This window comes from Littorina saxatilis, linkage group LG13 (genome assembly GCF_037325665.1).
Source record: "Littorina saxatilis isolate snail1 linkage group LG13, US_GU_Lsax_2.0, whole genome shotgun sequence".
Classification (NCBI taxonomy): Eukaryota; Metazoa; Mollusca; class Gastropoda; order Littorinimorpha; family Littorinidae; genus Littorina; species Littorina saxatilis.
Window position 1 is genome coordinate 26,971,081 of NC_090257.1, and position 25,648 is coordinate 26,996,728.

Sequence of the window (25,648 nt, forward strand, 5' to 3'; positions counted from 1 at the left end):
TACGAGTTAAACTTTGGTTTTGTCGTCATTAAGTTTGAGTTTATTGTCTGTCATCACAAATTTATTTTTAAAAATCAATTGGAGATAGAGCATTTGACATCAGGAAAACTGTTCGGAACAAGTCTCGCTTATTGTCAGTCTTGGTCCCACCATCACGTGACCATGCCCATTTTGTTTTTATCATCGTCTCCATATTAACGTTACGTCATTTTCATTTTTACAGAATGAAGCACTGTTTGTTGAACGATGTGGGTATCATTATTTTTGTACTGTCTGTTTGTTTGTGTATATCTGTCTATTTGCCTGTCTCTCTGGCTTTTTGTTTGTCTGTCCCTAGATCCTTTTTGTCGGTCTGTCTGTTTGTTTGTCGGTCTGTCTGTTTGTTTGGCTGGCTGTCTGTTTACGTGGTTTTTTGAAGTCAGCTTTTCTTAACAAGCACCGAATTAGGCGGAACTATTTGTCTTCAAATTCCTCCGTCATATTTTGCTCTTGGTGGATGGCCAGACAGATGTCCAGAAATAAAAGTACTTACTTATGCAAGATTGGTTCGGTGGATATTTAACTATATGTGTTATTTGTCATATTACGTTTTTGTTTCCTCTTAATTACGGCATTAATTTGGGACTTGGGCTAAGCTAGAAATACCAGAGTAGGGCTGTCGTTTGTCGGCAATCGGAAAAACGCCAAACATTCTCTCCAATCGTTGAACACTGTACTGTCATTGGTAAATAAGAGTGGCCGAACTTTTTTAACGGTGGAGGAAAGTACGTCAATCCTAAAATTATTAGGGCGAAGTCGATTTCGCGAAGTCTACTCCACGAAGCTTTGGCACTGAAGTTTTGAGAGAAAAAAAGACTTCGCGAAGTCAATTAATGAAGGTCTTGAGGCTTGACACCAACGACTGGCGTGAATTTACACAAGAAAACAAATCTTTGCAACATCCAGGCCATAGTTGCCCCGCTATCCAATAGAGTTTCACTCCGATTATCATAATTATCAGGTAAATGTGACACTGAAGTCACGAACAAAACAAATCCTTTGCCAGGGCTTTCGTTTTTAAGTCTGTCAAGACGTTTAGGAATATATCTGTGTCATGAGGGCAAGCGCTTTAACATAAATGTCCTGTGCGGGAAGGGAACCGACAAAAAGTTGATGAATGAATTAGCAGAATGACACGACATGAGGTCTGACAGATTGTGCACATGCACAAAATCTTGAAAAAGTCAGCCCTTGTCTTCACGAGCGTTGACGTTGTGTTAGTGACGTAAACATTGTGACGTTCTATGTATTTCCTGTATGATGACGTTGCATCATTATCATTTGTTCAAAATACATGCAGGCACTTTGGAAACAATGCAATATAGCATAACAGGACCCTATTCATATCGTTACAGCTGTGTGCATACAAAACAAGAGAGAGAATTCAGGCTTAAATATGCAGCTTTGCAATTGAAGAAAGCTGGGTATTTGTGAAATTACGTGTTTAAGATTGACAGCAAGCAAACTACGATCACTCTTTTCATGGACCCATCCACTCAAAAGTCCAGCGTTAATCTAGCAGCTTTCGTAACTAAGCTTCATCAAAACTCATCACTAATCTCATGCTCACATCATAAATATTGATTGTCTATAAACCTGAAAAAACTATAGCACGTGACGATTCATTTTTGACATTTAAAAAAACAAACAAACATTTTAAGACCCCCCCTCCCCCCCTCCCCCCCATTTTAAGACTTCCTCCCTTTTACGACCCGATCTTTCCAGACATTCTGGTAATAAAATCTGCTATTTTAACTCCTTTTTAAGACTCCCTCCCTTTTAAGACCTGAATTTCTCAGATGTTTTAGTCTTAAAAGAGGGGGGGGGGGGGGGGGGAGGGGTCAAGTGAAGTGTACTATGACTGCCAGCCAAAATCAGATCGGAGCGATGCAATACGGAGTAGGCCGACACATTCATCATCAGCTTTTCCATTGTTGCTGTTGCAGGTGCTTGGCGGTCGGATTTTGGATTACAATTCATAAGCAACAAGACACAACGAGTGGATATTCTGGAGGGATAACCAAAAGATTGTGTGACGTCAGGCAGAAAATTACGTCATAGACCACACCGGACACGTCACTGAGTGAATCTGAGACGCCAAGATGAGCGTGATGCTGGTCACCGTTCTTGTTTTACTTATTAATACAGGTAACTCACTCGCGCGCACACACACACACACACACACACGCGCGCGCGCTCGGACGGACGGACAAACGAATGGATAAATAGTTACTAACTTAGTTCGATCAATGGATAGATAGAAAAACGGACAGACAGACAGACAATGGACAGACAGACAGACAGATTAGTAGATAATATGTATAGGTTACAACACGAGTGGGTTTTTATATGGCTTGTATTTCAGTCAAGACCCAGCGGATGAATATCATAGGGATCCACGAGATCGTGTCTCCCGATGATATTCATCCGCTGGGTCTTGACTGAAATACAAGCCATATAAAAAACCACTCGTGTTGTAACCTATACATATATGTATATATATAGAAATTAGAACATATAACAAACACAGCAGCTATCTAGCTGGATGCTTGCGAAAAGGGATGGCAAATGACAAAGTTCGGAGGCAGGCAGACAGAGAGACAGTTAGCCAGCCAGTTAGCCAGACAAACAGTCAGGCAGACAGACGGACATGCAGGCAGGCAGGCAGACAGACAAACGGACAGTCAGACAGACAAACAGACAGTCAGACACACACGCACATAGACACACAGACACACAGAATGGCAGACAGACAGACAGTCAGGCAGACAGACAGACAGTTAGCCAGCCAGTCAGCCAGACAAACAGACAGTCAGACAGACGGACCTGCAGACAGGCAGGCAGACAGACAGTCATGAAGTAAAACAGGCAGACAGACAGACAGACAGACATGCAGTCAGACAGACAGACACACAAGCACAGACACACAGAAACACAGAATGGCACGCAGACAGACAGTCATACAGACACACAGAATGGCACGCAGACAGACAGTCAGACAGACACACAGAAACACAGAATGGCACGCAGACAGACAGTCAGACAGACACACAGACACACAGAATGGCACGCAGACAGACAGTCAGACAGGCAGACACGCAGAAACATGTGATTTGTGACCCCGTACAACTCCTGACCCTGTGAGTGTGCGTCAGTGACCAACGGTGACAACTGACAATGGTGATCCATCTTCCCTTCCTTGACAAGGGACATCAGGGAGGACAGCAGTGTGGGTCAATCACAGACCAAACTGTCCCCCATAAAAGGACCGTTTCCTGACCCTCCGTGTAAGCCACGGGGCATTCTATGATAAATGATGGAAAGGGACATGAACCTCACTAACTTTCGCTGTGGTGTCCTCAATTGTGACCGATCTTCTGGGGAAAAGCATTAGGCCAACACAAACAAAATGTTGGTTTGAGGTTACCCGACCGACCATCATTATTATTTTATTCCCGCCAACACGAACACTTTTTTTTTCATTTCTCAACACAAAAAAACACCCCAACCTTTGGCACATTTTGCGAACCATACCGAGACTAAGGGAAGTTAATTAGCTCCTTTGAACTCGACATCACACACACACACACACACACACACCTCACACACACACCACACACACACACACACATACACACACACACACACACACACCTCACACACACACCACACACACACACACACAGGCAGCAACCGAGACGTCATCAGGTGAATCTGATAGGTCAAGATAAGTGTGATGTTCGTTGAAAAAAAAAAGGAAAATAAAAGCCGACCTTCCGACCCTATTGTTTTTGGTCACGTTACCCTAAACCAATTGTGTGTGTGGCCTTTAGAGGTTCGCAGTAAAGATTTATGTAGAGATAAATTGCTCCCCAAGTAAATGGTAGTTCACACTAAGTCATATCTGTTTGGTCTTTTGCGCGAAATAAAAGCATCCCTCCGCTATGGCATATTTACAACAATCTTAACCTGCAAAGAGCTATTTTTTGGATGAACACATTTGCACACAAAAATAGATGTCTCTCAGGAAATAAAATCAGCAAAATAATATAACTGTTTGTTGTTTGTTGGTTGTTGGTTGTTGGTTGTTGGTTGTTGGTTGTTGGTTGTTGGTTGTTGGTTGTTGGTTGTTGGTTGTTGGTTGTTGGTTGTTGGTTGTTGGTTGTTGGTTGTTGGTTGTTGGTTGTTGGTTGTTGGTTGTTGGTTGTTGGTTGTTGGTTGTTGGTTGTTGGTTGTTGGTTGTTGGTTGTTGGTGGTTGGTTGTTGTTGTTGTTGTTGTTGTTGTTGTTGTTGTTGGCTGTATGTTGTTGTTGGTATGTTGGTTGTTGTTGGTTGGTGTTGTTGTTGTTTTGTTTTGTTGTTGCTGTATTTTTTCTTGGTGAATTAGGTTTCTATCTTCAGCAACGTCCCCACCCAAATCTTTCTAGGCTTCCGTTCCTTACCCAAAGCCCCAATATTAATCTTGCGAACAAATTTCTGCACCATAACTGAAAAATACCCCAAACGTTTAGCTCAGTAGAGGAACAAATGCAAGAAAAATGGAGTAAGAATATTAAGTTCTTCTCAACGTCCAGCCTTGGCCGATGCTGGACAACTTTGCATTTGAGGGAGAGAGAGAGAGAGACAGAGAGGGGAAGGGAGAGAGAGAGAGACAGAGCGAGAGAGAGAGAGAGAGAGAGAGAGAGAGAGAGAGAGAGAGAGAGAGAGAGAGAGAGAGCGAGAGAGAGAGAGAGAGAGAGAGAGAGAGAGAGAGAGAGAGAGAGAGACGATGACATTATAGCGAGCTTTAGAAAGCACAGAAACTTAGTTCGTAGTCTTTCTTCGTGGGAAAACCCCCTGTCTACGTCATCACTTTTGCGCTTCCGGAAGGTCACGACCTCCTCATTTGCATTACGTCCGATTCTTCGTTGCGCGAACATCATTTTGACGAATCGTGATTCGTAGGTATGTTTCTGGTATTTGTTGCATGTATTGGGTCAATTGCTGTTAACGTAAGCTTGAATAAATGTTTTGACTGTATTCTCACACCATTTTGTTGTTGTGTCGATTCGCTAAAATAGGTGTACTTTGCTCTTCAAAAAGGGTGCTGTTTTGGTCTGCTTTTGCGCTCAGAATTACAAAATGGCGGACGAGTTGTTGTTTCGATTGAGATTTTCAACATAAGTTTTGCATTATTTCTAGGTTTCAGGTGACTACCCTGGGCATGGTAAAGATGTAAAATCACTTTAATGGTGTATCCTTATGAATGCGCACGAACACTATCCAATGTTTTAGCCATTGGTTTGGATGAGCACGACAAACATTTCGTCTGCTTCTAAAGGTGCTACCGCCTCAGAACCGCAGGCGCGAAGAAAAGTTCGCAGGGATTTCCCGATTGCATAACCGGAAACGAAAGGGATCGCTACGAACTAAGTTTCGTTGGTCAATCTAAAGCTCGCTAATGACAATGACAAATTCTTTATTAACGAGGGTAATGGCATAAGCAAACAGGTGCTTTTTTACATCCAGCCCTCGCCCATGGGAGGGTTTAATCTAATGATAATACCTTTTAAAAATGTTGGAATATCAATTAAAGAAGTAATAAAAACAAAGGACAAACAAGCAAACGATTAACAGACTAAACAAACAAACAAAAATATACATACAAACGAACATGACATATTATTGTCAAAGGTATAATGAAAACTGTTTCAAGCAACAAAATACGTGTGAAACTTCGAGGGAAGACAAAATCCGTGAAACTGAGGAGTCAATGAAGCAACTACGTTGCAAGTAATAGCAATGTAGCATCGTTACATAAGTCATGTTATGAAATTAGTTAGGTACATTTATCTACTGAAACGTGTAAAAGGTACAAATAAGGCATCAACAATATAAACATGTTCAGGCTAAGAGAGAGAGAGAGAGAGTGAACGAGAGACGGAGAGAGAGAGAGAGAGAGAGAGAGAGAGAGAGAGAGAGAGTGAACGAGAGAGAGAGAGAGAGAGAGAGAGAGAGAGAGAGAGAGAGAGAGAGAGAGAGAGAGAGAGAGAGAGAGAGAGAGAGAGAGAGAGAGAGAGAGAGAGAGAGAGAGAGAGAGAGAGAGAGAGAGAAGGCGAAGGCGAATTTTTATTGCATCAAACACAATGTGTATGTACAAGGGGGAGAAATAGTTAGCATGTGAACAAAGTGGACTTGACCGTCCGGAAGCAAGGCAACTTAAAATCAACACCTAGCACAAGAAGTAAAAACAGAGAAGAAAAAAAAAATACAGTAAGATGAAGACAAGGATTTTGGGTTGTACGATCATACCGGTCTATTTCACAATTGATTTTCTCTTTGTCTAAACGCGTAGAACACATAATTTGACAATGCAATCAGTCGTAATTTGTTGTCAGTCTGTAAAATACACAACGATGAGTTGGAGAACTGGTCAAGGTCAAAACAAGCACCAATGTACTTTTGACGGATTGCATTGTAAGCTGGGCATTTAAACAGGAAGTGGTTTTCATTTTCTTCAGTTGATTTACAAAATGTACAATTTCTGGATTCAGCGCACTCGGGATTATAGCGCAGTTTATTTACCTTCAATGGTGTAATGCCCAGTCTGAACTTTGTGTACATTTTGCGTATGTACTGGTTTTCAATGACACCCAGATACTTTTCTTTTTCAAGTTCTCCTTTAAACATCCTGTATACATCAAATCTCACACTTGTATCAAGTTTACAGTGCCAGTTTTGCTCAAAGCAGTCTTGCAGACGTTGCTGTAATGTTCTAATAAACGCACATTCCCTACCTACAGACCCGTTCAACCACACATCTCCAAATCCATTCATGCAAAGGAGGCATTTAACTTGTGAGACCCAATTCTGTTTTCCCCTTTCAACTGCGTTTTTTAACATGATGTATGACATCTTTGCATATCTCGAATCCGGCATACAGTTAAGTCTCAACCAGTACTTTACGCTTCGGATATTTGCTAGGATTGACAAAGTGCATCTTCCAAGTTCCCCATACACCATCTGGTTTGGACTGTTTGACGAGATCCCGAGTAATCTTTTACAGGCATACATGTGAACCTTTTCAATCTGTGAACAGTCAAAACATCCCCATAGTTCTGAGCCATAGAGCAAGATGGGAGCAATTTGCGCATCAAATAATTTGAAAAATATGTCCATGTCGTGGCATCCTATATTCCATAAGACTTTAAAAATCTCAATGACACCTTGTTTGGCTCTGGTGATTGCGTCATTGAAAGAGAGATTCAAACGGGCTTGGGTTGTGAATGTCAGACCGAGATACTTGTAAGAGCTAGCACTTGATACTTGCGCGTTTCCGTAGAACCATTTCTCACTTTTGGCTAAATGACCACCGTTTCGAAAAACAACGACTTTGGTTTTATTCATGTTTAGCCTTAACCCAAGACGCTTTGAAACGTTATGTAAGATGTTCAGTTGGTTTTGCAAACCCACTATGGACGATGATAGCAGTGCAATGTCGTCAGCGAACATCAAAAGAAACAGTTCGATCTCGCCGGGAAGCATTTGAATTCCGTGTCTGCCCTTACATATTATTTCCGAGGCAAGTTCGTTTATAAGAAACGAAAAAAGCGTTGGGCTCGCTAGACAGCCCTGCTTCAGGCCTTGTAGGCATTCAAAATAATCAGTATTGCCAGAGTTACATCGGACGCAAGAGAGAACAGATGAGTACATTGACCTAAGCATGTTAAACATTCTTCCTTTTACACCAATCTTTAATAAAACATTCCACAAAACATCCCTTTTAACGGTGTCAAACGCCTTTTGAAAGTCCACAAAAGCAACATATAACTTCTTTTTTAGTTGAAGCTGCTTGGTAACTGCTGCATAAAGAGTGAACATGTGGTCAATTGTGGAGTAATTTTTTCTAAAACCCGCCTGTGACTCAGAGAGAATGTTGTTTTCCTCAGCCCACGCTGTCAAACGGGCATTCATAATACTGGTATACAACTTGCTCACACAACTTAACAAAGAGACGCCTCTATAATTGTCAGGGTTCTCATCATCACCTTTCTTAAATATTGGTTGAATGATAGCCTTTGCCCAATCTGAAGGGTAGTCACCAGTCCTAAAAAGGTCGTTAAACAACGTCAAAAGATAGGGGACGATTGTGTCACCTGTGGTTTTTAAGAGATCATTTAAAACGCCATCTGGTCCCGCTGCTTTCCCTTTTTTTAAGCCACTTAAAGCAGTCCTCACTTCTTCTTCGGTAATATCACTGTTGAGAATGTCGCAGTCAAGTTCGTTTTCTTCTTCAGTGTCAGTATGGTCATGTTCTTGAACATGCCTTCTATCATCATCCTCGTTAAGTACTTTCTTAAAATGATCATACCATGCCTGATTGTCAATAGTTCCTGCGGGTTTACGTTTCCTCCTGAATTTCTTTATCTCCTTCCAAAATGCATGGGAGTCAGAAATATTCAACAGCAGGCTATTCACTCTATTTTGTTTATGACTGTCTTTTTTCTGTTTGAGCACTTTGGAGTATGACTTTCTCTCCGTTAGGTATAACATCTTTAACCTGTCTTTCTCTTGTCCTGTCTTTTCCTTTTTGTACATCCGAAATGCCTTGCGTGTTTGTCTTTTTAATTTTCGGCATTCAGAATCGAACCACTTGTTGTTTTCGGAGAACTCATTCGAGGCGCGTCGGAACTGGAATTCCGACATCTGTGTTTAGCGTTGGCTGCGTGCCGGCACTTGAGTTCCGACGGATATCACGAATTTTTAACGGTGTAAACGGTCCTGCTGACCAAGGGAAACAACCCCTGCAATGAACTTCTATCTGTCTACAGTGGTACCATTCACTGTAAACAGTTCCTTCCCTTAAATTGTTGGGATTAATAAAAATTTTGTTGACGGTGTGCGACCCACGTGTTTTGACTTTTCCAAGATGGCGGATCGTTCTGCTGAGACGTAGTAACTTGAAAAGAGTGCTAGAACGTGTTATTCAGTACGGTTCTGATCTTGACCTCAGTGATGATGATAGTGGAGATGATATTTTAGATTCTGGTGACGATTTTGTGCCAATGGACGATCATTTGGGTGATGATTCGGGCAATGCAAGTGTCGATCATGACATTGTGTATGATGAACCCATGACGTAGAAAGTTTTTTTGTTTTGCTTCAAATTGGATATTTTGCGTGGATATGAAGACAACAAAAGGTATGTACTTTCAAATGTTTCATATATTTTCTAAAAGAGTAAGTTTCAAACTTTGCAAAAACATAAGGTATGTAAGGTTATCTTGTGTTGTTGATTTTTAATATTTTTTTCAAAATGGCTCTAAATCGCGCGTTGGCAGGGAACACAGGGGAAATTTAGCTGCGCCTCGAATGAGTTAAAGGTGAGTCATTTTTAAACACCCTTTCCATTGGTTTGGCAGCGTCTTTCAAAGCACACGTAAACAACTCCACTGATCCCTCTGCGTCCTCTTTGATCATAGCTGTAGCAGCGGCCAGTTTGTTTACAAAGCTTTCAGACTGGATCAAAGTTTTGACCTCTTGCTCTTTTTCTCTGTCCCATATGAGTCTTTTTGTAGGTGGCTGTGTTGCTTCACTGATGGGAGGACGGGCATGGGCACAATCGACGCTAAACGTAAACCAGAGGGGCATATGCGATGACTCAACTCTCTCATCTACGGCTAGACGTTTAGAACGTGACGATAATTCATCAGAGATAACAAAGTAATCAATGACGCTATTTCCATGTACAGAAACATATGTAAAGTGTTCTGATAAATCAGGAGTGCAGTTACCGTTTAAAATATGCATACTAAAAGATGTACAAAAGGAAAGTAGCTCCCAACCAAATTGGTTAGCCACCTTGTCCTCTGATGACCTGGTGCAAACGTAGGGATCACATCGCTTATCGGCGCTATCCATTTCATCGACAGGGCACACGTTAGATTGATACTGGCCTGTTCTTGCGTTTAAGTCTCCACAAAGAATGACCTGCAAATCTCCATGTTTTTCAAACATGTCAAGGAGACAACACTCTAACTCATCGATATGGCATTTAGTCTGTTTCGTGTTATAATATGGCGACGTGGTTGGAGGGACATAGGCTGCCATGAAAATAATGTCTCCCTCTGTATTAAGCAATGTTTTGGAAAGTTTTAAGCATAAGATATGATCATATTCAGTCTCAACATGATAGACTAACTTACTTATATCTTTCTTTACGAGAACAACGACGCCCCCTGACCTCCTACCATGACTCGTTAGCTTCCTAGCCGATTTCTGGAAGATTTGAAAATCACTAAAGTGCCGTGATAGGTCGAATGCTTTATCCAAAAATGTCTCTACAAGACAGACAATATCGAACTTCAGGATATAGCCCAGAAAATCAGGATCAGGTAGCTTAGAAGCCAAGCCATCGACGTTCCAAGTGAGAAATTCTAACGTGCCCTTACCACCTTCTACTGCCGATGTGACGTGCCCGTGCCGTCAGTCACTGATTTTACTGCCACCAAGCATCGTGTCGATACGTCCTTGGCGTTGGCCTGTGGCGCCATGGCCTGCCCCCCGGGCAGTGCCAGCGGTGGAACCCGTCTGGAGCCTGCTGCGTGTCTTCACGCCCGGGTGATCGGCTGTGGCCGTGTACCCAGCACCGCCGGGTTGACTGCTTGCTCCGCCGTCCAGCTGAGCCCTCCGTCCGCCGCCCCGACCCCCACCGCACCCGCTACTGTCGTCACTGGAGATGTCGGTGGTCGGTGAGCCTCTACCCCGCCCCCTGCCCGCGTATATCGGGGTCTGTCGGTTGACCCTGTTGTCTACGCCTCGCTGGGGGGAGGTAAGGGCGTCTACGCTGGATGAGGTGATGGGGGCAGCAGGGGACTGGGGCGGCCGACAGGGCAGCGATGGGAAGTCATGGGACGAGGTGGTAGCCTCCGTGTTTGGACTGCTGTCTCTGGCTTGTCGTTCCTGCTGCTCACCTCGGTGCTCCCTGGGTCTCTTGTGCAGCCTCGTTCCCCTGTAGTAGGCCGTGAAGCCCTGGTCTCGGAGCTCCGTGAGCGTGGTTCGCTGTCTCGGTGTCAGATCGTCGTTCATGGAGACGTCAGCTGACCTCAGGCTCTGTCTAGTGCTGCGGTTGGCGATCAGTGCACGCTTGTCGTTAGCGTTGTGCAGCTTCACCAGGATAGGGCGAGAGCGCTGTTCGCTATGCTGTCCGAGGCGGTAAGCTCGGTCAAGGTCGTCTAGCTGCCACTCCTTGCCCGTGTCATCGTGTAGGTTAATGGTGTATAGCACTGCTCTGGCACAATCCTGTCCTGTTTCACCAGACGTCTCAGTGACACCGTAAAAAATAACATGGTTACGCCTAGAATGGATACGTTGTTTCTCTATTTCTTCGTCAAGTTGATACATCTTGTTTTCCAGTGCAGCAGTGCGTTTTTTCATATCATCCATGGCTTGTTCACCCTCTTTCAGTTTCTGTGATATGTTATTTAATTGGCATGACATCCGATCTACCTTTGCACTGAAGGAATCAATTTTGTTGCCCAGATTCATTTCCAGTCTATTTTCCAGCCCGTTGATAAGCTCCTCCATTTCTGGCAGTGGCCCTGGGTTGAGTTCGATGTCGCCGCACAACATTAGAAACATGGCAGTCGAAATGTTTACATACCGTGAGTGACACGCATTGCCAGCTTGTCTAGCAGACGGGTGTTTCCACTGTAGCATGTCCATCGCAGAATACCTGTCACTTGTTAACACCGCGCCGATGGAAGAAAAACTGTCACAAAACAAGCTCTGACTGACGCACCCTCCAGCGTAGAAGTGGACAGTGGTCGTGATAGAGTCCGAGTGTTTGAAACACAGCACAGTGCACTGAGCGATGGTCAAAAACACGAGAATACAGAACGTGGTCAGCACGAGCCTGTATGATAAGTCCGTGTAGTAGTCCCACTTGCAAAATGGAGAATATTTTCCCTGTTTTCGACGACGAACTTTTTTCATCAATAGTTTAGTCAATGTTGGTTGAAATTGTCCAATTTTTGCACGGTGCAATGCAGGACACGTAGGCATCTTGTATTGCAAAAATTGCAGCAATTAGTGGTTTAGAAATAGTTAAACAAGCTCATTTCACCGGACGATCAAGAAGCACGTCTTACCAGAAATCTGAAAACAGCTCACCCGCGAGAGAGAGAGAGAGGGAGACAGAGAGAGAGAGAGAGAGAGAGAGAGAGAGACACAGAGAGAGAGAGAGGGAGACAGAGAGAAAGAGAGAGAGAGAGAGAGAGAGAGAGAGAGAGAGAGAGAGAGAGAGAGAGAGAGAGAGAGAGAGAGAGAGATTTAAGACTGAATCTTTTCCTCGAATCTGTCCTTTATTTCCTGCGTTCTATACCAAGTTATCAAATGCTAGTGTTTAGCTTGATCTTGCTTGGTAATATGTTCCTCGTCCCCGCGTTGCGTACATAAATCAAAGTTCTGAACATCCCACGACACGCAATACCAGGAAACGAGCATGCAATTAACGAAACTCCTGTCACTTTGCCCGTACAGGGGCGGATTAGGGGGGTGGCTACAGGGGTTCCGCCCCGCCCCCCCCCCCCCGGCTGTCCAAAAGAAAAGGGATTTAATACTAACTTTAACAGAAATAATGAGTGGCTGCTGACACCAGTTGATAATGTTTAAAATCAAGGATAAGCCATAAATTGTTCATAAAATAGCTAAAACTCTTCAGCTTCCAGACCCCCCCAACGGGGCCTTGCCCATATACCCCACAAGGGGTCTACCCCTGGACCCCAGGTTGTAACCCCCCCCCCCCCCCCTCTGGCTTAACTGCTCCGCCCCTGTCGTACTATTTAAATCAGCGATAAAGCGTTCTGCACAAACAAAGATCGTATTTAACCCAGAGTAGATCACATCACAGAAAACTGCTTACATGACATATGACATCATTTATGACGTTTGAGCAGACGTTTTGTGAGGGTTTTGTGACGTTTAAAGAGCGTCACGCGAATATTTATACCCTCGTTTCTAGTTCACGGTCAGTGTTACAGTTGAAGATCCCCCCCTCCCCCTAACTCGTTTATGTTTAAAGGCACAGTCCTTCTCATGTAAACCATTTGGCTCACCATCTCAGATTTAGACAGATTTTTACAATGTATCCCTGCACTAGTTATTTGATTAATTGGACACATCAACAGCCTGTGTTCTGTCTTCACAAAGTGGGAATTTGTGTGTGAAAGAACTTTCAATCAATCAATCAATGAGGCTTATATCGCGCATATTCCGTGGGTACAGTTCTAGGCGCTCTGCAGTGATGCCGTGTGAGATGAAATTTTATACGGCCAGTAGATTGCAGCCATTTCGGCGCATATTTACCTTTCACGGCCTATTATTCCAAGTCACACGGGTATAGGTAGACAATTATTAACTGTGCCGAAGCAATTTTGCCAGGAAAGACCCTTTTGTCAATCGTGGGATCTTTAACGTGCACACCCCATGTAGTGTACACGGGGGGAGGGTTCGGACACCGAAGAGAGTCTGCACACAAAGTTGACTCTGAAATAAATTTCCGCCGAACCTGGGATCGAACTCACACTGACAGCGGCCAACTGAATATAAATCCAGCGCTCTACCACCTGAGCTATATCCCCGCCCCACTTTAACGTGCACTGGTACAAATTGGCGAAATTAATGATTAAAACTTTCCCACTACTCACGATGAGCAGTGAGGAAGTTGAGGTTTTGATATGTTTCCAAAGGGAGGGATTGTCTTTTTGAGTCACTTGAGAAAAAGTGACTCTATGTAATCGGTCAGTGTTAGTCTGTCCGGCCGGCCGTCCGGCCGGCCGTCCGTCCGTAGACACCACCTTAACGTTGGACTTTTCTCGGAAACTATCAAAGCGATCCGGCTCATATTTTGTTTAGTCGTGACCTCCAATGACCTCTACACTTTAACGATGGTTTCGTTGACCTTTGACCTTTTTCAAGGTCACAGGTCAGCGTCAAAGGAAAAATTAGACATTTTATATCTTTGACAAAGTTCATCGGATGTGATTGAAACTTTGTAGGATTATTCTTTACATCAAAGTATTTACATCTGTAGCCTTTTACGAACGTTATCAGAAAAACAAGGGAGATAACTAGCCTTTTCTGTTCGGCAACACACAACTTAACGTTGGGCTTTTCTCGGAAACTATAAAAGTGACCGGGCTCAAATTTTATGTGAACGTGACTCCCAGTGACCTCTACACTTTGACGTCTGCTTTGGTGACCTTTGACCTTTTTCAAGGTCACAGGTATGTCTTGAAGGAAAAAAAATGAAATATCATATCTCTGAAACTATTCATCGGATTTGATTCAAACTTTATAGGATTATTCTTTACATCAAATTATTTACATCTGTATTGTGTTGTGAATAGCAATTTCTTCCTGTCCATCTCAGCCTCTGATGCCTCATATAATATTCAGAACTGCGAAAGTGACTCGATCGAGCGTTTGCTCTTCTTGTTTCTATTTAAAACCCCAGGCAAAACTTACCTGCCTTGGCGTAAACAATACGCCAAAAGCAACAAGTGCCAGTCCCTGTTTAAGTTGTCACCTGTAGTGTGAAGTGACAATCATTAGTTTTGTTGTTGTTTTGCTTTGTCGATGTTTTTTTAGTGGTCATAAATGCGCATGGTAAATCGGGGTCGTGTGAGGATGATAGGGGTGGGGTCGTGTGAGGATGATAGGGGTGGGGTTGGGAGAAGAGGAGGGAGGGATAGGGAATGAAAAGAGAGAAGAAGTAGGGAGTTTTTTGTTTGTTTACGTCAAACAATTAGTAGAAGTTGTTGATGTTCACTTTTCAGAGGAAGAAAAGATCTGGTCGAATTGAAAAGAACGGGCTCAAGAATTGCCCGACTAAAATATAGACGCAAGAAAAAAAGAACGAACAACATTATTCATACGCCTTATTGAGCTTCATAACTCTGCTATCCCATCCATCCAACAAGCAGTCTATACTATCTATCCATCCAACAATCAGTCTATACTATCCATCCATCCAACAATCAGTCTATACTATCCATCCATCCAACAATCAGTCTATACTATCCATCCATCCAACAAGCAGTCTATACTATCTATCCATCCAACAATCAGTCTATACTATCCATCCATCCAACAATCAGTCTATACTATCCATCCATCTACTCTTGAATCTGTCCAGTTTGTTTGTTTGTTTGTTTGCTTAACGCCCAGCCGACCACGAAGAGCCATAATTATCAGGGCGGTGCTGCTTTGATATTTAACGTGCGCCACACACAAGACAGAAGTCGCAGCACAGGCTTCATGTCTCACCCAGTCACATTATTCTGACACCGGACCAACCAGTCCTAGCACTAACCCCATAATGCCAGACGCCAGGCGGATCAGCCACTAGATTGCCAATTTTAAAGTATTAGGTATGACCCGGCCGGGGTTCGAACCCACGACCTCCCGATCACGGGGCGGACGCCTTACCACTAGGCCAACCGTGCCGGTATCTGTCCAGTTCATTTTGTGCACCGTCATTCATTTCTTCTTCTGCATGAATTTTGTTGTGTGTGTTGGTAATCTAAATAACAAAGTGACTGTTGTGAGATGAACAACGTGTGTTGGTAGTCTAAATAACAAAGTGACTGTTGTGAGATGAACAACGTGTGTTGTTAATCTAAATAACAAAGTGACTGTTGTGAGATGAACAACGTGTGTTGTTAATCTAAATAACAAAGTGACTGTTGTGAGATGAACAACGTGTGTTGTTAATCTAAATAACAAAGTGACTGTTGTGAGATGAACAACGTGTGTTGGTAATGAATGCAGTGTGTTGTCTCAGTGTTTGGCGAGCAGAGCCTGAAGCCGTGTGCTCTACAGTCCAACCAGTGTTTCGTGGACCCCTGTCTGCTGGCATCGTGTCCCAAGTTCCCGCTAGCAACGTGCAGGTATGTTGTACAAGGCTGTTCCGAGGCTTTCATTTCTGACTCTTTAACCATCATATGGCCACAAAGCTGAAGCTAGTTCCCTCCCCCCTATGTCCGTGTGGCAAGAATCAGACAGCAGAGCACATCCTGCAGGCTTGTCCATACCACAGTGCTCTGAGGGACACCACCTGGCCAGAGGAGACAGCGCTACAAAAGAAGCTATACGGCCCCAGAGAGGACTTGGAGAGGACAGCACGTTTCGCCCTGCAGTCCGGACTGACGATCTAACAGCGAACGACAAGAAGAAGAAGATTTCTGACTCTTTAAGCTGCACCGTGGATGAGTTATATTTAGCACCCAGCCTTCCCCCACAGAAGAGATAACACAGCACCTTCAGGCTCGCTCAGTGCCAGCCACTGATAAGTTCCCTCTCCCGGTATCGCGCGGAAGGGGGCCCGGTAGCTCAGTTGGTAGAGCAATGGATTTGTGATCGGAAGGTCGCAGGTTCGAATTCGGGCCGGGACGGACACGGGTCAACTTTATGTGAAGACCCAGAGACGGAAGCCATATCCCAACCCCGTGTCACCACAGTGGCAAGTAAAAGACCTCGGTCAATCTGCCATAAGTGCACATGGCTGATACCACCTAAACACGCATACACTTGTGTATCTCATCAAAAGCCGTGAGGGCGTAAAAACTCAAGTTATCATTTAACCCATATCATGTCCTTTAGAGGCGAAATATTTTGCATTTTCTCTTTCCTTTTTACTTTTTTTTTGTATCGCGGGGAAGCATTTGGATATAACCAGCAAGCGAGCTTGACAGTGTGCTGGCTGCAGCTGTTGGTAGCCAAATGATTCCCTCAGCTGTTGGTAGCCAAATGATTCCCTCAGCTGTTGGTAGCCAAATGATTCCCTCAGCTGTTGGTAGCCAAATGATTCCCTCAGCTGTTGGTAGCCAAATGATTCCCTCAGCTGTTGGTAGCCAAATGATTCCCTCAGCTGTTGGTAGCCAAATGATTCTCTCAGCTGTTGGTAGCCAAATGATTCCCTCAGCTGTTGGTAGCCAAATGATTCCCTCAGCTGTTGGTAGCCAAATGATTCCCTCAGCTGTTGGTAGCCAAATGATTCCCTCAGCTGTTGGTAGCCAAATGATTCCCTCAGCTGTTGGTAGCCAAATGATTCCCTCAGCTGTTGGTAGCCAAATGATTCCCTCAGCTGTTGGTAGCCAAATGATTCCCTCAGCTGTTGGTAGCCAAATGATTCCCTCAGCTGTTGGTAGTCAAATGATTCCCTCAGCTGTTGGTAGCCAAATGATTCCCTCAGCTGTTGGTAGCCAAATGATTCCCTCAGCTGTTGGTAGCCAAATGATTCCCTCAGCTGTTGGTAGCCAAATGATTCCCTCAGCTGTTGGTAGCCAAATGATTCCCTCAGCTGTTGGTAGCCAAATGATTCCCTCAGCTGTTGGTAGCCAAATGATTCCCTCAGCTGTTGGTAGCCAAATGATTCCCTCAGCCCTGGCTATTTTTAACTCACCCCTTCCCCAACTAAAATGTAAACCAGGAACGGCTGTGTGCATGTAGACCCTAAGACTGTTTTCATACATTCGATATAGTTTTTTGGCAACTTTTCAGTGCTTTCTGCAGACAAAATGCGGATCATGTTGAAAAGTGTGGCTGGTAATTTGCAGACACATTGCAGAAGACATTTAATATTGTGGCAAGCAACTTTTGTCTTTATCCCCATACAAATTGCTGAACATATTTATTCTTATGCCTGGCAGCTTGTCCGTGTTTTCCCAAGACAAATTGACGAATATGTTCAATTTTATGGCTGAAAAATTGTCCTTGTAAACATTTGATATTCGCAGACACATTGCAGAATACATTTAATATTGTGGCTGGTAATTTGTACTTGTTTTTCCCCAGTCGAATTGAAGAACATGATTGTTTATTATTGTGGATGGAAAAATGTCCTTGTTATTCGCAGACTCATTGCAGAACACGTTTAGAATTATAGCTGGCAATATGTACGTGTTATCCCCAGACAAATTGCACGACATATTTGATAGTGTGGCTATGGTTTGGATGAATTTTAGTTTGTTGAGGCGTATTTTACAAGCAGCCTGTGTCGAGGACTCTTTCAATGCAACAATTCATCTCAAAAGGATAATTCTTCTCATTCTTGACACACATACTGAATTGACCCCTTTTGTACCAAGAATCATGATTTCAAGTGTTGTACCATGCATATGTATTGGGAGATTTGTATGTGTGGGGAGATTTATATAGCGCTTGACGTTCTCTAAGCGCTTTACATATTAATTTCTGCCGTGTGAGATGGAATGTTTTTACACAATATATCACGCATTCACATCGGCCAGCAAACCTCAAGCCTATTAGGGCTATCAACTTATCAAGGTTTGGTTAATTTGTATACCAAGCATGCGACGGGGCGTAGTAGCCTAGCGGTTAAGACATCGACAGGACTCTTGAACAAATGAGGCAGAGCACTGGTTAGAGACTTGGTAAACAAAGGGAAGAGAGCACTCTAAATGCAAATGACGTGTGTACAAGAGGAAGTGAGAGTTATTCGGAACCAGTCTCCTGGCACCTGAGAGAATACCATGGATAGAAATCTTCTTCTTCTGCGTTCGTGGGCTGAAACTCCCACGTACACTCGTGTGGTTTTTTTTGCACGAGTGGAATTTTACGTGTATGACCGTTTTTTACCCCGCCATTAAGGCAGCCATACGCCGCTTTCGGAGGAAGCATGCTGGGTATTTTCGTGTTTCTATAACCCACCGAACTCTGACATGGATTACAGGATATTTTTCGTGCGCACTTGGTCTTGTGCTTGGGTGTACACACGGGGGTGTTCGGACAGCGAGAAGAGTCTGCACACAAAGTTGACTCTGAGAAATAAATCTCTCGCAGAACGTGGGGACGAACTCACGCTGACAGCGGCCAACTGGATACAAATCCAGCGCGATACCGACTGAGCTACATCCCCGCCCGAAATGAACAAGCGACTTTCATCCACCATCATACAAACGGTAAAGACGGCAGTTTTTCAATGGCAGCTAGACTCAATATTGCCCACCGAATAACTGATTCACCGAGTGGTCATCTCACCATCTCATCCATGTTGCAGGGATTATTCGTGTGGCACGACCTGCGATGCCGAGTTCTGGTACAACGGACAGGAAGTGACGCCACAGTGTGGTAGCGACCTCGGCGCAGACTTAAGTTCCATTTTATCACCAAGTAAGTTGTGTGTGTGTGAGTGTGTGTGTGTGTGTGGTTGTGTGTGTGTGTGTGTGGTTGTGTGTGTGGTGTGTGTGTGTGTGGTTGTGTGTGTGTGTGTGTGGTTGTGTGTGTGTGTGTGTGTGGTTGTGTGTGTGTGTGAGGTTGTGTGTGTGTGTGTGTGTGTGTGGTTGTGTGTGTGTGTGTTAGTGTTAGTGTGTGTTTGTGTGTGTGTTAGTGCGTGTGAGTGTGTGTGTGTGAGTGTGTGTGTGTTAGTGTGTGTTTGTGTGTGTGTGTTAGTGCGTGCGTACGTGCGTGCGTACGTGCGTGCGCGCGCGCGTGTGTGTGTGTGTGTGTGTTTCTATGCGTAGAGCGCTGTACAATCATTGTGGAAGAAAAAAATCGTTACATACAATGCACTCACACGCACAGAGATCTGTAGTGGTCTACATGATCGTTGACACAATCTTTCTACTTCTCTGTGCAGGCCCCAAAGTGAACACGGGTGGCACGGGCTCCAACACAGTGAACGACGGGGGCAGCGCTGGCTCAACAAGTGAGTGCACGTGCGCCACAACACGAAGACTTATTAGGCCAAGTCTTGAAATTAGATAAGACACACCCAAAACAAATCAGAATTGTCTTTTTCAGCATATCAATAGTTTGTATTGCTTTACTTATAGTTCCCCGACCAACTTTATTGTCTCCATTCGACTTTATAACGTTTTGTTTACCCTTCAAAAACAAAACGACGAAGAACAGAAAGAAATGTCGGTCAGGTTGAATTCTTTGAGGCACGAATGATATACCAAGATGGCATACTTTTCAGACTCTGGATGTCCAAACGGTCAACCCATGGTGAGCTGTTTGATGAGTCCTTGTTCTGTCAGCGCCTGTCCGGGTGTGCCGACTGCTACTTGCAAGTGTGTGTGTGTGTGTGTGTGTGTGTGTGTGGGTGTGTGTGTGTGTGTGTGTGTGTGTGTGTGTATGTGGGTGTGTGTGTGGGTGTATATATGTGTGTGTGTGTATGTGTGTGTGTGTGTGTGTGTGTGCGCGTGTGTGTGTGTGCGAGTGTGTGTGTGTGTGTGTGTGTGTGTGTATGTGTGTGTGTGTGTGTGTTTACGTACGTGCGTGTGCGTGCGTGTGCGTGCGTGCGTGCATGTGCGTGCGTGCGTTCGTGCGCCTGTGTGTGTGTTTTTTGAGCTTCATAGTTTTAGCGAAAAGATTTTTCCCTGGAACGTGATAGCGTGACTGTAAGAGGAAAAAGAGCAAATGATGATCATTATCATCACATTTCACAGGAACTAATGATTTTCTTTCAGGGACAATTATTGCGGTCAATGTAAAGCGGAATACTTTCTGGGACAGCAGGAAGTGACGTCACAGTGTCCTGTGCAAAATGAGCAGACGACAGTGGCTAACCCGCAAGCTAACAGTACGTATACTCGGTTCACTGTTCACAACAATAACCAACAACGAAAAAAACTAAAATACTTAGGATGAAAATTGCTTGTTCATTTCAATCCTTGTTTATTTTTCTTCGGTGCCAGGAATTCGGTGTCGTACAATTCTCACTTACGCTTTTTGTCTATAGCCATACCTGGAGTGCCTTCGTCACTCTGTTTATGGGATCGTATTCCACGTGACTTTTTCTTAATACCTCCTGGTTTGCAATATGGCCCTTTTTTGGAAGAGAAGCTGCGCTCACGTGGTGCCCATAATTATGGTTGTGACGGGCATTCGATGGCAAATGTAGCTTTTAACAAATTAATTCATGAAAAACGTCCACTTCGCAGAAAAAGCAGTCAAGCTGTTGATTCTTGGTAATTGTCAAAATGAAGAGATAATTTCCCCCATGTAAAAGCCTTGCCACATCTGAGATGATGACCCGGAGCGTTTACACGGAGAGGGTTTTGCCTTTACGCAGTGTTTTGTATTAACAAGAACGCGGTAAACTGTTTGTTTTTTCGAGGCTTGCATAGTTTGCATTGAACTGTTTCTGACAACGTGTGTCCGAACGTTCAGCATGTAAGAGCCTCGCTAGATCTCAGATGATGACCCGAAACATTTACACACAAAAAAACCCTCTGCCTTTTCGCACTGTTTTGAATTTAAAAAAACGACATTAAACTGTTTTTGTTTTGCTCGAGGGTTGAATAGTTTGCGTTGTTTCAGACAACGCGTGTCCCAACGGTCAGCAGATGAGCAACTGTGCGAACAGGCCGTGCGCCATCAACTCCTGTCCACGACTCCCCACAGCACAATGCAGGTGCTCGAATGTTTGTGTTATTGTGTGTGTAAGTGTGTTTGTGGTGTGTGTGTGTGTGTGTGTGTGTGTGTGTGTGTTTGTGCGTGTGTGTGTGTGTGTGTGCGTGCGTGTGTGTGTGTGCGTGTGTGTGTGCGTAAGCGTGAGCGTGTGTGCGTGTGTGTGTGTGTGTGTGTGAGAGTGTGTGTGTGTGTGTAAGTGTGTTTGTGGCGTGTGTGTGTGTGTGTGTGTGTGTGTGTGTGTGTGCATAAATATTCATATATATGGGGTGGGTGGCGGTCTTGATGTCATGTCTTTCATGTTGTGCCTTCTTGTAGAGATAACTACTGTGGAGGATGCAATGCGCAGTTCTTCGTGGGGCAACAGGAAGTGACGTCACAGTGTAGCCAGCAGGCCCTGACCGCGGTAGGAAGACCCCTGTTGACATGTGAGCGGACTGTTGTTATTGTTACATTTATTGCTTTTGTGTCGAGTCTTTCCCGATGTCATATTGCCTGTGGAAAATTAAACGTATACATGACAAAGACGGGCAGACAGACAGACAGACAGACAGACAGACAGACAGACAGACAGGGAGGCATGCGGACAAAACAAGTCGACAGACAGACACACGCACGCGCATTTACGTCGTTGTTATTATTCCGTATCACTGTACAATTTCACTCCTTAGTGTAGCCCAACGAATGGTTGTGATGCGTTCACAGCTTGTTGACTTTCAAGCATGTGCTTGTCACACTTCGCTTTCAGCCTTTACCGCTGGGTGGCCAAGCTGCACGCAGCACCAGCGAAAAAGAGAGCAGCTTTTCGTAAGTCTCTCCCTGAAAGTTAGCCTCGCCACAACAAGTCGTATACTCCTTATTGTAATTCCATTAACATGCTAAAACGGATGTTGCTGCCCTCAGTAGATGCCAACCGGCATAACGGGCAGTAAGTAAGTAAGTAAGTATAAGCTAAACGGATGACTGAATACATTTCTCGAACGAACTGTCCATGCATCAACATGCTTTGCATTTAATTTGTCTCTGTGGTAAATCAGTTTCTCTACATTTCAGCTGACATGAGCCAAACTCAAAGCATCGGAGGTTGTCCGTCTAACCAGATTGTGCGGTGCGATTATTCCCCTTGTCGAGTGTCTTCGTGTGCCAACTACCCCCAGGCTATGTGCAGGTAAATCACAGCAACCGGCTAGTAGTAGTAGTAGTAGTAGTAGTAGTGGTAGTGGTAGTGGTAGTGGTAGTGGTAGTGGTAGTAGTAGTAGTAGGGGTAGTGGTAGTGGTAGTAGAAGTAGTTGTAGTAGTAGTAGTACTGAGTAGTAGATGTAGTAGTAGTTGTAGTAGCAGTAATAGTAGTAGTTGTAGTAGCAGTAATAGTAGTAGTAGTAGTAGTAGTAGTACTGATAATTGTAGTAGCAGTAGTATTAGAAGTAGTAGTAGTACTTAGTAGTAGTAGTAGTAGTAGTAGTGGTAGTAGTAGTAGTATGAGAAGTAGTAGTAGTAGAAGTACTGAGTAGTAGTAGTAGTACAGTAGTAGTAGTAGTAGTAGTAGTAGTAATAGTGGTAGTGGTAGTAGTAGTCGTTTTAGAAGTAGTAGTAGTAGTAGTAGTAGTAGTAGTAGTAGTACTGGTAATTGTAGTAGCAGTAGTATTAGAAGTAGTAGTAGTACTGAGTAGTAGTAGTAGTAGTAGTAGTAGTAGTAGTAGTAGTAGTAGTAGTAGTAGAAGTAGTAGTAGTAGTGGTAGTGGTAGTGGTTTTAGAAGTAGTAGTAGTAGTAGTACTGAGTAGTAGTAGTAGTAGTAGTAGCAGCAGCAGGATTTTGTCGAGTCGACATTCGAGCGTCTGTCACATGACCTTTGTGGCAGAAATTGTTCATCAGATTGGGGCGCTAAATAGCCCAAACAATGATCTTATCTTGCAAACATAATGTAAACAAAATAACAGGCATGTGATGTGAATCTTTTATTTGTTAAACTAAGACGTTTATCAGTATAGTTTCGACCACGTTTACTCGAGATGGATTGACTCATACAAAATGGTACAATATTGTTTCTGTCAAGTTGGATTTACTCATACACATGATTTCTTTTTCTCCCAAAGGGACGTAAACTGCGGCGGATGTTACGCTCAATTTTTCTACAACGGCCAGGAAGTGACGTCACATTGCAGACGACAACAGCAGGCTAGCTTCCCCCCATGGTACTACTGGTTGTTCGGAGATGGAATGTTCTGAAAGGAATGTTTCTGACACAAACATCTTCTTGACGAATAAATTAGACCTTTTCATGTACGTGGAATATGTAATTTATACTATACGCTACTTGTTCATCCACAGCCTAGCGCTGTTGCGCTCTTCTGAAAGTAGACAGCTTTTTTTTTAATAATGCCACGGCATCTTTTCAGTGAATGAACAGGACGTTTCATGTGGAATCTGGAATAAATGATATATACTACTTTATCACGCACAGCCTGGCGCTGTTGCACTCTTCTGAAAGTCAAACAGATTTTGTCCCAGATTTTTTTAATAATGCCACGGCATCGTTTTGATGGATGACCAGGACGTTTCATGTGGAATATGGAATACATTATATACGTACGCTACTTACTCATGCATAACCTTGTTGTAATGCGCTCTTTTTGAAAAGAAAACAGCCTACCTTGGATCGCTTTTTGATAAACAAGACGTTTCATAAGGGATATTCAATTGATGGATCCCCCCAATCGCTTTATTCTGTGTCCGTTGAATGATTGGTGGTACCTGGTTTAAGGAATCACTTACATAACATTATGAATATCATAGTTAAAAGATCTGAACTATGCTGAATATTCATCGACTTGCATTGTTTTGCCAGAAGCAAAGTCGAGCATAGAGGAAATAGTAATAATGCAATGCTGTAATATTAAATGTATTATGGCTTTGAGGCAATCGAATTACATACCATGTCATTTGATTTTGTAAAGAACTCTGACTGCATACATTATTTCTGTATCGTACAAGCCCTTAATTTTAAACCGTCATTTTCTCTAGTTTTCTCGATGTTTTATTACTGTATTTACAGCACTATTAGGAAATGTTCATTTAGTTTCTAAAATCTCCTGATAACTGAAAAAGTAAGAATGGAAAGCGGACTGAACTCTCCGTAGCCAGCGCTATGTTTGATTGAAGGGAGAAAACCGAGTTTTGAAGCAAAGTGCGTACGACATGTTTTATGCATTCCCCTTTCATGAACATGTTATAGTTATTTCGTACAGAATATTGTGTTCATTCGCATCTGATTTCGTTATATCCCCATTTCGCCCTTGTCAAAAAAAAAAGCCTGAGTTGTGGAACGTATTCAAGTTTTAGTGTGTTGTGACTAAAGGGAGGCAACCTCAATTGGAAAAGTAGAGCGTAGGATGTATTATATACATTCCCCTTTTATGTATAGTTAGTAAGCCTACCTTTCACTTCCCTTCACAGACAAAATGTGAGCACTCACGTTATAAGAGTGTAATATTTCTCTTTGGCACTGTAGAGAAATAGACCTGTGTTGTAGTTAGCGTTTGAGAAAAAGGAGGGCACCGAGTTTAGATTGATATACCGTTAGTAATGATGTTGTATTCATTCGCCTTTGATGTACGTGTCGGAGATATGTCATTGATCTAAGCGATTTATTTCAATCTTTTGCCAAACGCAATGTCACATACATTTTGAGGTGTGAAAAACTCCCCCGAAAGCGGCGTATGGCTGCCTGAATGGCGGGGTAAAAACGGTCATACACGTAAAAACCCACCCGTGCACAATTGTGAGTGAACGTGGGAGTTTCAGCCCATGAGCGAAGAAAAAAAAGAAGGGGTGTGAAAAACGGAGTTTCGAAGGATGTGGCGTAGGAAGTTTTGTATTCATTCCCATTTTATATGCTTATTTTTCTTGACCTACTCTATGAAGACACATTATTTTGTCCAGTCATATAAAAAGATCTTTTGTAATGATTCTCTTGGCTCATGTCAATAAATAAACGAAGTCTGGCCTCCCTGTTTTCATAAGCCTTTTTGTTTGTAATTGTGTCATGGCTGTTACCTTGCAATCGTGTACAGTCGAACCTGCCTGTTACGACAGCACATGTTTATACCCCCACCCCCCACCCCCACCCCCTTGTTTAAGACCTCGCTTTATCAACGCTTGTAAATTTATCTTAATTTTAAAAGTCCATCATTT

At 43.4% G+C, this 25,648-nt stretch overlaps 1 protein-coding gene across 1 annotated transcript in view; it reads left to right on the plus strand.

The window, feature by feature from the left end:
• Positions 1-25,461, plus strand: part of LOC138945407 (uncharacterized) — a 27,697-nt gene extending 2,236 nt beyond the window's left edge. Inside the window, exons 2-11 of the mRNA XM_070316840.1 lie at positions 1,986-2,187; positions 15,863-15,968; positions 19,100-19,212; positions 19,679-19,747; positions 20,021-20,114; positions 20,514-20,626; positions 21,367-21,460; positions 21,775-21,884; positions 22,510-22,624; positions 23,551-25,461. Coding sequence (XP_070172941.1) covers positions 2,142-2,187; positions 15,863-15,968; positions 19,100-19,212; positions 19,679-19,747; positions 20,021-20,114; positions 20,514-20,626; positions 21,367-21,460; positions 21,775-21,884; positions 22,510-22,624; positions 23,551-23,683 — 993 coding nt within the window. The 5' untranslated portion in view covers positions 1,986-2,141 and the 3' untranslated portion in view covers positions 23,684-25,461. The remainder of the gene's footprint in view (positions 1-1,985; positions 2,188-15,862; positions 15,969-19,099; positions 19,213-19,678; positions 19,748-20,020; positions 20,115-20,513; positions 20,627-21,366; positions 21,461-21,774; positions 21,885-22,509; positions 22,625-23,550) is intronic.
• Positions 25,462-25,648: the final 187 nt, after the last annotated feature.